We start from the raw sequence: 16,185 nt of genomic DNA, 5'->3' as shown, positions 1-16,185 counted from the left end.
ACTGTGACCCATCTATGATACATAGGAAGCTGATGTCACGCGCCGAGTCCTGTCCAATCAGAGACGGTCGAGGAGGCAGTTGAACTGAATCGGATGAAAGCCATGGCGCCCCCATCCGTTTGGGAAGGTGTATTGCACCAAAATGATAAATTATGTTAATATAATAATAATAATAATAAGAATAATAATAAGAATAAGAATCACTTATTATAATAAAACAAATGTTATAAAAATACATAAAAGTACATCATATATTTATGTATTATTATTTTATGTACATTCCTGTTTCGAAAATAAACATTCCGGGTTCATTTTGCAGGTTGCTAACAACAACAAAAACACCCATGCTCATTTCTACAATCAGGCGGAGCAGATTGTAAGTATATGAGAAATTTACTTAGATAAATATGGCTATAAAATATGTATAGGCTTCCCTCAAACTTCTTTCTACATTGATTCATTATTCTATGTATGTTAAAAGCATTCGTTGTCTCGCCATCTGTTTAATTTTGTTTTCATGTTAAAAACTTATATTCAGTTATGTGTAATTGAGCTTTGCTAATAATGTAACGGTCATGCCATTAGGCTTATTTGCTTGATCAGTTAGATGGATCTGTTTGAACTTAATATTTCGGTTTATAATAGTCCAAAGTTGTATGAACTGCTCAAAACAAAACGTCTACTTAGGCAGGTTGCTGTTGACGATGGAACAACTCCAGCCACGGAAGTGTTCTGGCCGAATGAAGAAAAAAAAGACTCTGTCACATCAGATCCCCTACATCCGGTCTGAAGAGAGCCATGACATGATGACAACTGACCCAGTGGAGATAGAGGAAGTACAGGTTCGGCAAGACAGGCTATTGGTTCACATACTAAAATTAACAGACATCCTAAAAGCATGTTAAATGAATACATTCAATTCTTTCCCCAGGTCAATTCTATTTTCAGCCGAGAGAGCATCATTTACTACGCTCTGCTCCTTCTAAAAGTGGGACTGTGGATCGGATTTGCTTGGACCTTGTCCTTCCTCCACCTGGGTACTCCATGTTTTCTCCTGCCGCTGATCCTCTGGTTGTATTCAGGGCCGATGCACCGAGCTCTGAACTGGGCTAAGAGGCGTCTTCGGGGCCCAGTTGCATAAAGTGTCAATGGCTTGAATACGCTGGAGAGAAACATTCCTTTGGCTTTTCAATAATGTCTACCAGTAAAAAGAAGTGTAACGAAAAGTAGCTTCTGCTATGTCTCAAACTTCTTGACATGCATTCACGCAAAGCCATCGATAAAAAACAACAACAATTTTGGTTTCCATCCATTTTATTGAATTTATAGACTTTCAAACAAACTCGTACAAATTGCAAAACAGCTTTTGGTAACACCTCATTGTTTTCTTATTATAAGTATTAGGAAATAAATTAAGTGAATAAAAAGTAAACAATGTGAATAGAGAACAAAGATATACAACAGAAAGAATATCACAAAGAGCAAAAAAAAAAGAAAGAAAGAAAAGAGGCAACTGTTTTCCACAAAAGGTCCAACTGCATCTTATTTGCAGTAAAGGGTCGTTATCTGCCAGCACCCCCTTGTCATGAATGACAGCATCATCTACTGGCAACGCTGAGAAGAAAGCCCATCCTGAAGCGTCTAGTTTGAAATTTGCAATCTGATTTGTACTGTACTACTCTATTTATACACCAGATGGCATCACTATCACATAGCATAACGGCCTGGTCCTGCCACCCACTCCTGACTCCTCCAGTTTTCATACTCAGTACCAGAACAGGTTGAGTGATGTGACAGGAGCATAGCTGGCATTTTACTTAAAAGCATCAAAGAGCAAATTTCCTTCATTGTGTTTTTTTGTTGTGTGCTCTATGAACACAGCACTAAACAACTCAAATACTGTGGAGCATTATGTGAAGCTTGCTTTTATGTTGTTGTTTTTCTTTAATCAATGTACGGCTAAGATACATTAGACTCTTGCAAACTTGCAAACAGTACAGTTAGATATGTTCTGTCCTTAACTGCTTCTTCATACAAACACTGAGAAAGGACAATTTTATAAGCACTTTTAGTACACCATATATCCAAAGGATAAGAGGATTATATGGGGAGAATTATCTTGATGGGAAAAATAATAAATAGACCCAGGAAAATGTCAATACTTTTGTGTGTGAGCAGTGGCTTGTGTTTTGTGAGGGTGTGGAGGCAAAAGAGAGTTATAGCAGGGTGGAGAATTGATGCCCAGAGGGCGTTGTGGTTTAGGGAGATCATGTCCACTGCCAGCAGCATCCGATTTATCCTCTATATTTTCATTCAAGTCGGTCTATTCACATTCTTTTCTACTCATGGGGTGGTGCACTTTTATATAAAAATGTGCGCCTCTACAACAACCGCAAGTGCATCACATATGCTGCAATATGTTTAAACGGTTAAACCGGAACGTAGGAAATGTAGATTTAGCACTGAAACCTCAGTCTTATGCAAACACAATCGAAGGATTCTCTCTGGTTTTTGAGAGGTCAAGGCAAAACAATGTTCAATATCTATTGTGTTTTTGTTAAACTGAAAAAGCATTCTTCGAACTCGAGTCACCATGCCCCCGTTCACACACGACACAGAACCTCAGAAACCCTCAAATGGTATCGGAAGTAAAACCACGAAAGATTATCCGTTAATAATATCAAAAATACCGAAAAACAGGCAAAACATAAAACAGATTGGTCACAGCAAATTTATGTACACATACACATTAAGAAAAGAGCTGTCAGTGGAGATGGGGAGGAGGTGGGTGAGTGGGGAAGAGAGAGGAGAAAGATTTGGGCAATTAGATAAGCCCTGTATCTTCGCTATACAGGGGAGTTACAGGGGTTGCCGTGATGGCAGACCAGGGGCGGACAGGGTGAGAAGGAGGGGGAGAGCCAAGGCTGTACGTTCACCTCTTCTTGGGGGCTTGGGTGGTGCGGGGCGGGGTGACGGGCCGACCAGTGTTTACGCCGCCATACTGATACTTGGCCTTCTTCTCTGAGGGCTTTAGGATCTTTAAATAATGACAAACACAGAGAGAAGATGCATGTGTAAGTGTCCCTGAGATCACATTAAGTCAAATATCAACAGGAAATTAGTCTTATGTTTCAGACTACCTGGAAGGAGCACATGAGGGATTCGTCAACGCTCATCATACCGCCTGCATTGTCAAACTCCCCGCAGTAGTTTGGAGCAGAGAAAAGTGTGACCAGTTGGCGTTTGGCAAAGAACTCATATCCATCCTCCACAACCTGTTAGAAGACACATGACATTATCTCACCGCCTACATAGATCAATACCAAGACACAGATCTTCAGCTAGAATCCAACTTTGCTACCGTGGCTGAGCGTCTATAACCACCCACACTTGAATCAATATGAAATGCCCAACGCAGTGCCGAAATAACTAATGTGTTATAGAAAAGTTATACATTCCGATGTTGATAATCGCTTTAGTCATCCATCGGGTAAAGATACCAGATGCTAGTGTCTCAAATGCAAACAGTAGCTTACCTGCAGTAAGTAGCTATATGCTACCTACTGCAGCAAACGTTTTGCCTGATTAGAACTGAGTGCTAAATTAAGTTGATGGTTGAAAAGAGACATCCACTGGACAACACTGCTGCACAAGGAATATTAATATGCGGTTTAGCTCTTGTGTTTGTGTCTTTGCATCAGCCGAAATACGCACAAACTAATGGATGTGCGTTTGGCTGGCAACCGCAAGATTGCCGGTTCGTTCCCCGGCTCCTCCTAGCTGAGTGCCTGGTGTCCCTGAGCAAGACACCTCACCCTAATTGCTCCTGACGAGCTGGTTGTCGCCCTGCATGGTCGACTCCGCCGTCTGTGTGTGAATGTGTGCGTGGATGGGTGAATGTCAGTCATTCCTGTAAAGCGCTTTGGAGAAAAGCGCTATATAAATGAGGCCATTTACCATTTGTCCTATATCATAGGTCATTTTGCTTGCCTTGAACTTAATGTGTTTCACACACTCCACATCAATTATCTCTACCTTCATTCCATTCATAATTACCTGGTGGGCTCTGCAGATGAGGTCCAGGTCGTGGCGGTTAAGGAACTTGCTGACCACATCTGCTCCGAAGGTAAAGGAGACCCCGCGGTCGTTCTCTCCCCAACCTTGTACATCTTTGTCTGGGTCGGACCACAGAAGGTCACACAGCAAGCCTGAGATGGACATGGAGAGGAGGGATAGAGATAGAAAATTAAGGGTAGAGGAAAGAAGGTGCTAAAGAGCCAGCTGATTTTGCTGATGTAACACAGTAATTATGCAAGTAATTACGTGCACACACAAACACACAGTACCTGTATCAGGTACGTCTGTTGGCCTCATAATCCTGCGAATCTGCTCCATCGACTGCAAATCAGGCGATAGCCCTAACATAGAAAATAAGCGAGGTTATTTTACAGTTACTGCGATTATGGTTTGAACCGGGGAATAATAAGTTCCGGTCTACATTTGGGACCAGGGGAGTTCTCTTACCTCCATGGCAGCAGAAGATCTTCTCATCAATGATAGCAGCAATGGGGAGACAGTTAAAGCAGTCCGTGAAGGTCTTCCACAACTTAATGTTGAACCGGCGCTTGCCTGGAACACATAAAAACACATTATAAAAACCTCACTATATGTGCTTCAGGGCTGTTTTGTGTGTATATGTGCAGGGTGAGGGTTTATTTCAACTCACACTCATCGTAGAACCCGTAGATACGGTTGATGGAAGCACACTCATGGTTGCCCCTGAGCAGGAAGAAGTTCTCTGGGTATTTGATCTTGTAGGCCAACAGAAGGCAGATGGTTTCCAGGGACTGTTTCCCTCTGTCCACGTAGTCACCCAGGAAAAGGTAGTTTGCCTCTGGAGGGAAACCACCATACTCAAACAGCCTCAGTAGATCTGTGTATTGCCCGTGGATGTCACCTAAAAGAGGGACAGAAGGCAAACAGAAAATAATTAATGATAGTTGAGCTAAAGGGAAGAGATTAGGGATGCAGAAAATGGCAGAATATCATCAAAGCCAATGCAGGGCATAAAACATAAGCAAAAAGTGTTTGTATCTGCAAACCACATATTCACTCCCACGAATATATGCACACCAACTCCCTATCTCCCTGAATCCATTTGGATGTTCCGAACACAGACATGCAGGTTGGTGGGGATATATATATGACGATGCATCTCCTTTACTGGAACTACAGCAGCAACTCTACATGCACAAAATGAACCATTACAACTGCCACCAGATCAATGCCATGGCCCGCGGGAAATACCGACAGGAGAGAATGCTGACAATCCAGGTTAATCACAAAGAGGACGCACATACACATATCCACACAAACTAATTTTAATTTGAACAACTCTCCAAGGATACAGGGTCAAACCCGTCTCTTTTTAACATCAGCCTAGCAGTGATGTGCCGGAGCAGCTCTTACCAAAAGCACAGGATCTCTACAGGGGAGCCTCACTTCATCACCTAGCCAAGACCTCCTTCCTTTTATATCTTCTCGCGCCGACACAAGCTGCTCTAATTTGGGCTAAATGTTCCAGACAGCGATGACTGCAGTGCGCCTCGCCATAAAGACTAGGACAATAATGACAGGCTATATTGTGACCAAAACAGAAAGCAAATTCATGTGCCACACTCTTTTTATGGCAATACTTCATTACAAGATGGCACCAAATACAAATTAAACTGAAAATAATAGGGCTTGTTAAGATGTGCAGATGTCTGGCCTCGAGATTAAAATGACCAACAGAAATTGCAACTTTATATCATGAGAGTGCCTGGCATGATTTTGTTTTCTACTTCATGGAGTGATCGAGGCACCAAACCAAAACCACAACTGGCATCTAGCTTATATGGCAACAGGCGTGTACTTATTTTTGCCTGTCTTTGGATGGCGTGCAAAAACACACTTTTTTTTCTGAGCAAATGAATGATTAAAAGGTATAAGTCTGAACGTTTGAAGTCTAGCTCTGTCTCATACTAAGGCTCATGTTGTGCCTTAGCCAGTTGGGTTGTTTCACCATCAATGCCCTGGACACACAGCCCCAGTTTGCCATCAAGAGTTTTGATGCAAGTACTGGCAATGTTAACAACTTAAAAATCACACATTAATAATACAATATAAAAACTTTGATGAGGGAAATGTTAAAGTATTAACACACTGCTCCAGCAACATAGTCAGGAAATCAGGAAGGCTTTTAAAATGAGAGATGGTGATTTCTGGGGGAAATTGCGGTGTGAATGTTAGTGTATAAAAGATGTGGAATAGTTTATGGCTCAAAATGAGTATGAAGCAGTGAATGAGAGTTCAAATTGCATGAAAAAGAAGCTGAAGTAGTATGAATCGTTGAAAGTAGGAATAGGGACGAAGGATGCAAAACAGAGTAATGAAGGAAATTCAAATGGGAGTTTTGGAGCAAGGACATAAATTAGGGTACTGAGAAAGAGTTTCATTTAATTGACAGATTCAGACTGTCTGATGTCCATGGTTATTCCATAATATGCAGGGTTGTGATAGGAAAAGGCTGTATTCCAGACATTTTGCCATGTCATTGCAGAGTAAACACAGGTACAATTAATCTAATTAATTATGGCCCTATTCCTTTTAGGCCCTGGCATTATGCATACTGGCTCACTAGAATGGCTGTGACACGATATATAGAATGAGATCATAATTCATTGAATCAATTACAAACATGTTCACCCGGCCATGACATGTCAATACGGCTGCTGTGAAACGGGGCTTTGTGCTCAAATGTCCCATTCTTAATTCAGATTCAGATTCAGATGTTTTTTTTATTTTACCTTTATTTAACCAGGGAAGCACACATCTCAATCAGCTGTCTGTCGAGCAGCAATCAAGGGTTGCCTTGGTGATAGATTGTTAAGTGTCCCCATGGTCAGAAAGGCTATGCATAGACCCCACCTCTCAGTTAAAAATCCTAAAGCCTGCGACTTCATTTTGGCTCGTTTTGTCAAACAGATACTGCTTGCTGCTCCAGATAATGTTGGTCTCTGTTAACACTAGTGCTCCAAGAGCATTTGCTTGGAGGTCCGATTTAAGATGCACTGGTCTATCGGCCGCCGCGGAGGAAAAACCTTATAACTGCTTGTAGCAACCAACTGAACCAGACCACATTCCCAGCATGCAGCTAAGAGTAATCACAGTGACCAGCTCACCTGCCGGGGTCTCTGCTTACAACGGCGCTAACATTAACAGAGGTTGCACTGACTCGCATAATGATGCGTTCAAGATCTACTCAGTAAAAAGGAGTGATTGACTTCAACAAATGCTCCTTATTAATGAGCATTGAGTGTTTAGGTTAATTATAGCACTCTCATGATGTGTTCATATGTAATCTTGTCACATTTTGTTGTTGGGAAAGAAACTTTAATTAATGCAGTTATTTGAGGCAATTATGACCTATTTTAACATCCTAATACTAGCTCTAAGCATGTTATATAACATAATTAATTGGGGGATTCGGGATGGTTGAAATCACTTTTCGGGACATTGGCAAAAAAAAAGTTAGTTGCTTTCAATGACAGTTCTCAGACAAAAAATCGCGATCGGCAAAATTCTTAATAAGGAAAACCTATGTGGCATTTTGGCAAGTAAGCTGAACATTGTTTTCTGCCATAGCCAGCATTTAAACTATATTTGGCAGGTGGTAGGTGCTAATTTACTTCCCTGGATCCATGTGTCAGAAGAATTATACAAGATTTCAGTTTTACAGTAATAGGATTTTGCAGTCCTTTTTGTGTTCCAATTAATATTATTTAAATGTCAGTCTGCCACAATAGCAAATTAACAATATCTTTGTTTTTTTGTTCATGGGCATAGATAACACTGTATGTCTGCATTGTGCTTATCTAGATAAAGCTGGAAACTGCTATAAGCTACAAATACTTCATAAAAAATGGAAATACTGTTTTTGACAAACAGGTCTTTTTTAGTCTTGGCAGGCTGAAAGCAACACATACTGGACAACAGAGTAAATACAGAGTACTGAGTAAATACAGAGGACAACACAGGACAATAATTCTTGCTTGCATCAAAACAAAAAAGGATATGAGGCATAAACAATTCATTTTTACTCATTTAAGTGGAAGTTTGCTCAGAAAAGAAATGCAGGAACAAGTCCACATTTGGAAAATAAATGCTTAACACAGAGACATGGCAACAAAGACTGTAATCTCTGCAGAGACAGTAGGAGCTGGGTGAACTTTGTATGAGCAGAGCTAGCTGCGGCTCTGCAGTTAAACCCAGATCAACTACCACCATTTGATTGGCTTTCGGTTTGAAAACATCTGCCTCCAGAAAAGGCGTCTCGGGTTAGTTTTACTATCCTTAATTCCACGCCAAGAGTTGCATGACTGAAAGTGAATTTGAGAGATTCACCGACACTGGCTTTCTAAGGGGCAGGCAGCTCCCCACTTGTCCTTTCAAAAAGAATTGTATGATGACAGTGAATTATTTACCTAGCACGGCCTCTGCGGTTGTAAATCAGTCCGAGAATAGCAGCGCAGAGATTTGGGGTTTAAAGAGCTAAGCAAAAAGCTGAAAGTTGGCAGAAAAAAGGAGTGCTGGACCTGAGGTGAGTGTTATAAATGAACACAATTTGTCTCAGAAGACAACCCAATACAAAAACAATGGTGAGAATAGAACTCTATAATAAAAGGGCACAGCAGTGCATCTTATGACTCCCAAGTATGCCAGCCATTATGTGTGAATCTTCGCTGACCTCACAATTAGATTACAATTTACCTGCCAACAATTCTCCATGCACCTCGATGCTACTCAGGGTATCGTATCCTGGATTTTCTATACCAGAAAAGCTACTTTTTCCAAGAATACAAGCAGTCAGATCAATAATACCAGTATCTCTGTGAGACACTTCAGTATATAAACATTACAAAAAAAACCATAAATTCCTCCACAGCACAAGTGTGCAGTCCATTACTGTAATAAAGACTACTTTGCTGTTGTAGACCGCATGACGCATTAAAGAAAATAGGAAAATGCGAATTACATTTTTTTTGTAAAAAATACAATATGCCATATAAAATAATGTATGCAGTATTTTTACATGTTTGATTTAAGACTTAAAAAACAGTCTCCTAATGAATAAATATAGAACCCCCTGATTCACATCAAAAGGAAATAAAATAAATGTGGAAGAATTAACAGGCTGCCTGTGAAATCATTGTTAAAATATGGCTGAAGTAGTTCTTTGTATTTTTTTATATAACTTTATAATAAAGTAAGAAAGTTCTTAATTTGCATTTACATTCAAAAAGGTGTAATTAACTTAATTAAAGGCAGTCTATTGGACTCAGACCTAACAGTGCACACAGAGCTATGATAGATGCTACCACAGAATGCAAACCTATAAACAGTATAAACATAGCATGCATGCTTGTGGACTTTCGTGTGCCAATTCAACACATCCTCATAAAGAAGGTTCAACTATTATTATACATGTCACTGCACAAGGAACACCACTGTCAACAACACACAAATGTTATAACATTCTGTTTGAATGAGGAAGTAAACAGTGTTGGATCTGCCAACTTGGGCAAAAGTATGCCAGTGATATTAAGGTTAACGTGAGGGAGAGTACGTGCAGAACCTGATCCATGTGGACCTGGTAAATGATTAAAAGCATTGGCTGTTTGGTCTGTATATTATGTGGTGACGCTCTGAAAGCCTGTCGTCACAGCAGTAGGTTAAAGGCTAGTAATCAGTCTGGGGATAGGGTTATAGCAACAAAACAAAGAAAGTAAAGGAGAGACAAAGAAACCCAGTGGCAAATAATACCATGCATATTTTAGTATTATATTTGAGCTATGAGTCAGGGTTAGGTCTACCTGGAAGAAGGCACTTCATAAACTAACGCAGACATCTCTCAACACATTTCAGGAGAAATACGGTTACTATTACTGCTTCCCATCACCTCGCTGATCACTTGAAATGCTGCCATCTGAGGTCGACACAGTATTAGGCCGACATAACAACAATCTCAAAGTAAATGTGCGTGGGAGGAAACTGGTATGAGGACAGCAACAAATGAACTGTGTGTAGGTAAAAGACTATATGTGTGCTTGTGTACTGTATTTTCAAGGACTAGTACATATATTAGACAGTTTGGAGTTGTTTGCAGTTGCTGCGCTACACTGGGGAAAGAGATAAAGCATGTGGGAGTGTGCAGAGATGTGTTATAGTGGTAGCATTTTAACTGTAGAGAGGGACTCCATGTTATTTGGTGTGGCCATAATATGTGTGAAAGACAGGGATACAAAATCTGTGTATGTCCTATAACTAAAATAGGTCGAGAAATCAACCCTCCTTCCCCTTTTTGGGTTGGGATAATTTGATATGTACAAATACAGGTTTCATGACTTTTACCAGACTAAATCAGTTAATTTAAAAACGTTATTGCACAAAGTCGCCTTTTAAAATGATACAAAATAATTCGAACACAAACTGACAAAATGCCTATGCAAAGTGCAATAAACATTTTGTCTTAGAATTTGCATAGGCCTACATTCCTTTTATCCATAAAGATGTAGCATCCTCAAAGGAAAACACATAAAGTGCCCTTTTAGGTTGAGCTGAGCTTAACAACCACTTAAAGATCCGCGTCCTCACCTCATACTGCTGCGGGTAAGTGTCTGTGTTCAGTTTCACAATGGCGTTTTAAATTGCTTTTGACAACCGCAACAGACAAACGGCAAACAGCAAATGAGACAAACCATTCTCGTTGAGCTCATTGCTGGAAGAATAAACGCATACTTTTCTGTCCACTCTGCTCGGATAACTTGTTTTTGATAACACCACATTTTGCCTACATCTGCCTGGTTCTCTCTGCAGAACAACCTACACAGTGTATGAGAGCAACACATAGGGTCCAGACGGCTCTAATGGGCTGGCGTCACATGTCAAACTAGGGCGCCAATTTTTTTCTTTTTGAGTAAACAAGCGTTGCGTTCTGGATGGCAGTGCTCCCTTGGTCCGGATTTGGACAGGAATTGGTGACCCCTGTTCTATAACAACTACAGGGTAGTCAAGTCGAGAGAGTAACAGTGACCTGTTATGACTCAAGCTTAGCTGAGGCAGTGTCATACGGTCGGGATACTTCACTACACATTTGACACTTTCATTTCTGACCCGTTATAGAAGAAACGTCCCAGTACAGGGATGTTATACAGTTCAAAGGATTACAAGAGTGAGAGACAGGGGAGCAAAAATAAACATGAGGTTGTGAGAAAATGGCCTAAAACAGGGCCAGAAATGTACAACACTGACCACAGATCTTCAGGGGGGCCTCAAGCTCCAGCAGGATGGGCTGGCTTAGGAAGATCTCCCTGGATTTGATGCAGAGGCCCCGCACCTCTGCCTCGGTCATCTGGACTATCTTCCCAGGGCGGCATCCTCGTACTGGAGGAGAGAAAATTCACAGTCAGTGCTATCAGCAACAGTGTTGACACAGCAGCACCTGCAACCCGAAAAATGTCATCAGTAAGAGGACATGATACAATCATTTTTCACCTAGCGGGGAGAAAAACAGGCGAATCGGTAGGCAATCTTAAAATCTGATGAGCTGTGGGTGTAATGGCTCTGTAGCTCATAGCTGCTAAGTCTCAGTCATGCTTAAGAAACCCACTGCTTAGAGTATGAGAGCAGCTTGCATCTTCAGCACTGGTGTGGGTTTATTGGCTGTGTAGTTGCACTGTTTGCTTAAGCCTACTTTCTGGCATTCTGCCACAGCTCTGGGAGCAGATTTATCTTATGACGACGAAAAGAAGAGCGAGACTTGCAAACGTCGCCAAGAGTCAGCAGTTGAAATAATCAGAGATATAAAAAAGTGAGATTATACATAAAAAAAAATGCTTATGGCACCTTGTTGCTTGCATAAGTCAAAAGTTAGGTTCCATCAAAAAAGAAGCGCACAATCAGCAGTATGACGCAACCACTATGCAAAAGTGACCCTTGCAAAAGGTAGATAAAAGGCAGAAATACAAATAAATAAATACTAGTCTGAATAATGTTCTCATAGTCAACCCTTGAACACACTTTTCAAAATCATCCACCTGCCCTTCAGACTGCATTCCCACTTGAAAGCTTAAAAGCAGTATTTCAGATATTGTCTTTTTGTAGAACTACTTTTTGTAATTATTTTAAACTTGTTTTGTATCTTACATTTTTAGATTTAAAAATATTTTGTTTTTACCAGGAAGCACTTTGTTTCAAAGGATACTATATAAAGTTATTATTATCATTAATTATTTATTTATCAGTGGTAGTATAGTGATGACATAACAGTGCCTAATTGGGCTTTGTGGTGGCACCTATAGCTTTATTTAAGTCACACTTTGACATCACAAAAAGTAAATCAAACAACCAATCTGCGTGAATATGAACCACTGAGAATGGAAACAAAAGTGCTGAACAAATCAATGGCTAAGGAATTATGTAGTAGCTAAGCTTTTTGGTATGGCCTTAAAGCTAGAAGCACACTAAAGACTCCAATCGAGGATGGTGAGCCTCTTTGGTAAGAGAGGAAGTTTCTTAAAACACATTTTTCTTCATTATTTTGTTTCCTTCAGGCTTGACAGATTAGTCTAAAATGACCAAACAGGAAGCAGTTCAAAATGGATCAACTGATGTTTTGCAGAACAATTCCAAAAGCTTAAAACAAACACATACACATATGCATACACATGCTACTTACACACCCCTCACTGTCTCATGAATCATGCTTTCTAACCAAATCTTAGAGAAATTAGTGACCTAAAGGAATATGGAGACTCGCAGATGGCGGTTCTAAGTGCCAAGAACTATTCTAGGGCTCCACCAGCCTTAATCAAGCGTTGCTCTACACCATTAATTTCACACCATCAATTTTCTTTATCACCCATCTACAGTATCTGCAGTGCTTCATACAGCTATGTGCCATGGTGTGAAGCATGAAATTGCAGAAGTGGGGCTCTTCGCTCGACGGCCAGGCCTCATCAGTGCTGAGTGAGTTAAGCTCGGATGCTTAGCCTTGCCCGGCTTTAACACACAACCTTTCACTGTTCGCACTTCTGCAGCCTGGCACTTTTTAAAGAGATTACACTCTTTAGAGCATTGAGGGGCAAAGGCCAAAATGGTGCAATGACAATGATTTGTAACCATCATAAACCAAACCACTGTTTGTGTGTGTGATGGTGTGGCTGCCCATGTGTCTGGAGAGAGTGGCACAGTGTTTCACAAAGTTTAATTCCAATGAATAAGCACTCTCACATTTTCTGAGACAGCAAAACATTCAGTAAGCTATTATGTGATGCTGGGAGGCAAAATAAGGGCTTACGAGTCAGACCTTTCAAGTTATCTGGTTTAGAGGGTAAGCAGCAGAGAATTCATTTAGTCTCCTGTTATGGTAACTCTGTGCATGTGTTCAAGGATAAAACTGGTTTTGTTACATAAAGGCTATTATATCCATAAAAAAAATGAACCAAATCGTGGAGGAAATAATGTACACCAGACAGGAAAACCTAGATGTGGATACTGTGAAAATAAAAAACGGAATTAATGAAAGGTAGGCCCTACAGACCATTTTGAGAGCCTGGCTTTGGTTTCTGCTAAATTGCAGAGAGCATTTTCAACAACAAGACTGAAGAGGACTGATCGAGACTAATTTAGTAAACAAAAATCACCACCCCCGTCGTAGTCACCAAGAAGCAAGTTCCATGGAGGCAGTGGCATTTCACTCGAAAATGTCAAAGAAAATGCCAATTCATAATAGACTTATTTGCACATCTTTATTCTAACTCCAGCATAAGATCACATGTTCAAAAACAAAGCTGAAGGATTATGTAATCAATAAGGCTAGTCACACGTAGTCACTTGTTTTTTTTCTTAATGAGCCACCAACAAGATCACAGTACAACTGACCACTTATGAAAGCTGTCACGTCCAACTTGTATTCAAAATATGAGCAACACAAGCAACAAGTCACTACAATCCAAGCTGAGAAACAAGGAAAGCACAGCATGTGAAGGATCAACAAGCTTTCCATCTGAGAAAAAAAAAAAAGTTTCACGATTAGAAAATAAACAAGAAGTTGATTGCAGACTGTGAAGCAAGGATTTTTTTTTTTCCCTTTTTGGTAGCAATGTTAACATACTGCAAGAAACACAAGGCAGCTGCAGTGTGACAGTATTTTCCAACGGTTACTATAAATAACAAATCTTAGTGTTTCAATGCTGGCATCCTGGTGTCTCATCCCTCCAACAGAGTCACAGATACTGGTGGAAAGTATGCCAAGGACGGCTGAATTTTGTGGCCTGGCCTGACTCAAAGGATATATCACAGGGGAAAAGGAAAAACTCCCTGCCTTCGCTTTGCACAGGTAGATGGCCAATACAATATGATGTTTGCACATCCCTCCCTCTGTCAAAAACAAGCCTTCACACAGCAACAAAAACTCCCTTTATTTGCCAAGTACGATAAGCGATACTGAGACGTAACAACACAAGATGACAAACTTTAAACTGTAGATAAGATGTGTGTGTTTTTTTGTGGGCAGGTCAGAGAAGCTCAAACCTAATTTTGCAATGTTATGTGTTTTGTTATTCACCTGTGCCAATACTAACAGAATTTAAAGGGAATCGTGTGCCCAATACTGAAACTAAAAACACACAGAGAAGTGAAAAATGCAACCTCACAACAATTCAAATTAGTCTGGGATGTAGTGATGGTGGCATCCAATATCACATGAAAGGGTTATCCATATGTTGGTGTTTTAATTTTTAATGTGGGGCTATTTATACTGCTTTACCCAGTCTGTCTAAAGATTCCCCTCTTCAATAATGCAACATCAATAGATATAGCAATAGTATAAAATGACAACAACGTACAGCACCACAGATGGAACATAACTTTACATTAAACGTCAAGGGCAGGTGAAAATCAGTGTTAATGGTTTTGATTAACACATTAACTAACTTAACAATAACGTACTTAACAGTTATAACCGTTACAGCCAGGACAAATGGCCCTTCCGTCGACATAACGTAACCAGCCGTGCAACATTTGAGAAATAAATAAGCCAGAACAAGGCAAAAACATGAGGCAGAAAGTTTAATTACGTGGCCACGACACCATAAAATGACTTGCCAGAAGTAACGTCGCAGTTACTGCGAAGACCGATACATGTAGGCGTTCACCGCCGACAGAGTTTATAAACACGGCCAGCTAACTGAAAACGTTAGCCAGAGCTAGCCGGAGACACCGTTACGATTGACTGGCGTTAGCCCCACAAGCTAACACATTTCCTCGCGTTTTCGTGAGGCAGACCGCGGTAGTTACAGAACACAACTTACACCATGCGTAATGAACAAAAGCCGCTAACTGTGTGTAACACGAAAGACTGTATTGAAATTGTTCACCTTCCAGGAGCCGAGAGATGAGGCTGTCCACGTTCAATTCACCCTCCGCCATCTTCAAACTGATGTGGTACAGTGTTGGACGGTTCGCTTCCTCTCGCGGACACGGGGAGGCGCTGTTGTTAAGAGAACCTGAGAGTGGCCTTTATTTCCCTCCACTCACCTTTATATTAAAATAAATAATATACAAAATCCATCCATGTTATTATTTTTGAAAATTATGTAAAAAAAAATATGGGTAGGAGAAAGATACAGTAGGATGCAAATGTGTAAAAAAAAAAAAAAAAAAAAAACCTGCCTGTAAGAATCCTACTATATTATAACAGTTAAATTATTGATTACTGATGTGTTAACATATGTGTTAATGTTGTAGCCGGTTCAAGTGGGGCTTATATTAACTATTTTATACATTGTTGGGTAGTTTTATTTGTAGCAATACATATTTTATAAAGTGATTGAAAATAAAATAAATTTGCAATAATAACTTCAGCTGTAAAATAAATATAGTGGGGTAAAAACAATGGAGTGGAGTAGAATAATAAAATGGCAAAAATTAAAATACTCAAGCAAAGCACAAATAGCTCAGAATTGTACTTCAGTAGATTGTATTTCCAACACAAACAGAACACTAAGGATGTCATAAAATACCCTCTATTATATTTTATCAGTGGGTTATCTCAATGGAAACGTTTAAGACATACAGGCTGAT

The 16,185-nt window shown here is 40.2% G+C and overlaps 1 protein-coding gene across 1 annotated transcript; it reads right to left on the bottom strand.

Moving 5' to 3' along the window:
* Positions 1-1,296: 1,296 nt before the first annotated feature.
* On the bottom strand, positions 1,297-15,562 carry LOC311015446 (serine/threonine-protein phosphatase PP1-beta catalytic subunit-like). Its single transcript, XM_084012687.1, has 8 exons — positions 15,480-15,562; positions 11,353-11,484; positions 4,727-4,957; positions 4,525-4,629; positions 4,347-4,418; positions 4,057-4,208; positions 3,141-3,275; positions 1,297-3,037 (listed from the first exon to the last, which is right to left on the bottom strand). Exons 1-8 carry the CDS (start codon positions 15,529-15,531, stop codon positions 2,933-2,935), a joined length of 984 nt encoding a protein of 327 aa, XP_083868813.1. The 5' UTR covers positions 15,532-15,562; the 3' UTR covers positions 1,297-2,932.
* Between the last annotated feature and the right edge of the window lie 623 nt (positions 15,563-16,185).

Source organism: Eutrigla gurnardus (genome assembly GCF_963514095.1).
Source record: "Eutrigla gurnardus genome assembly, chromosome: 7".
Taxonomy (NCBI): Eukaryota; Metazoa; Chordata; class Actinopteri; order Perciformes; family Triglidae; genus Eutrigla; species Eutrigla gurnardus.
The sequence above is the reverse complement of the archived record's forward strand: the minus strand, read 5'-3'. Positions and strand labels throughout refer to the sequence as shown.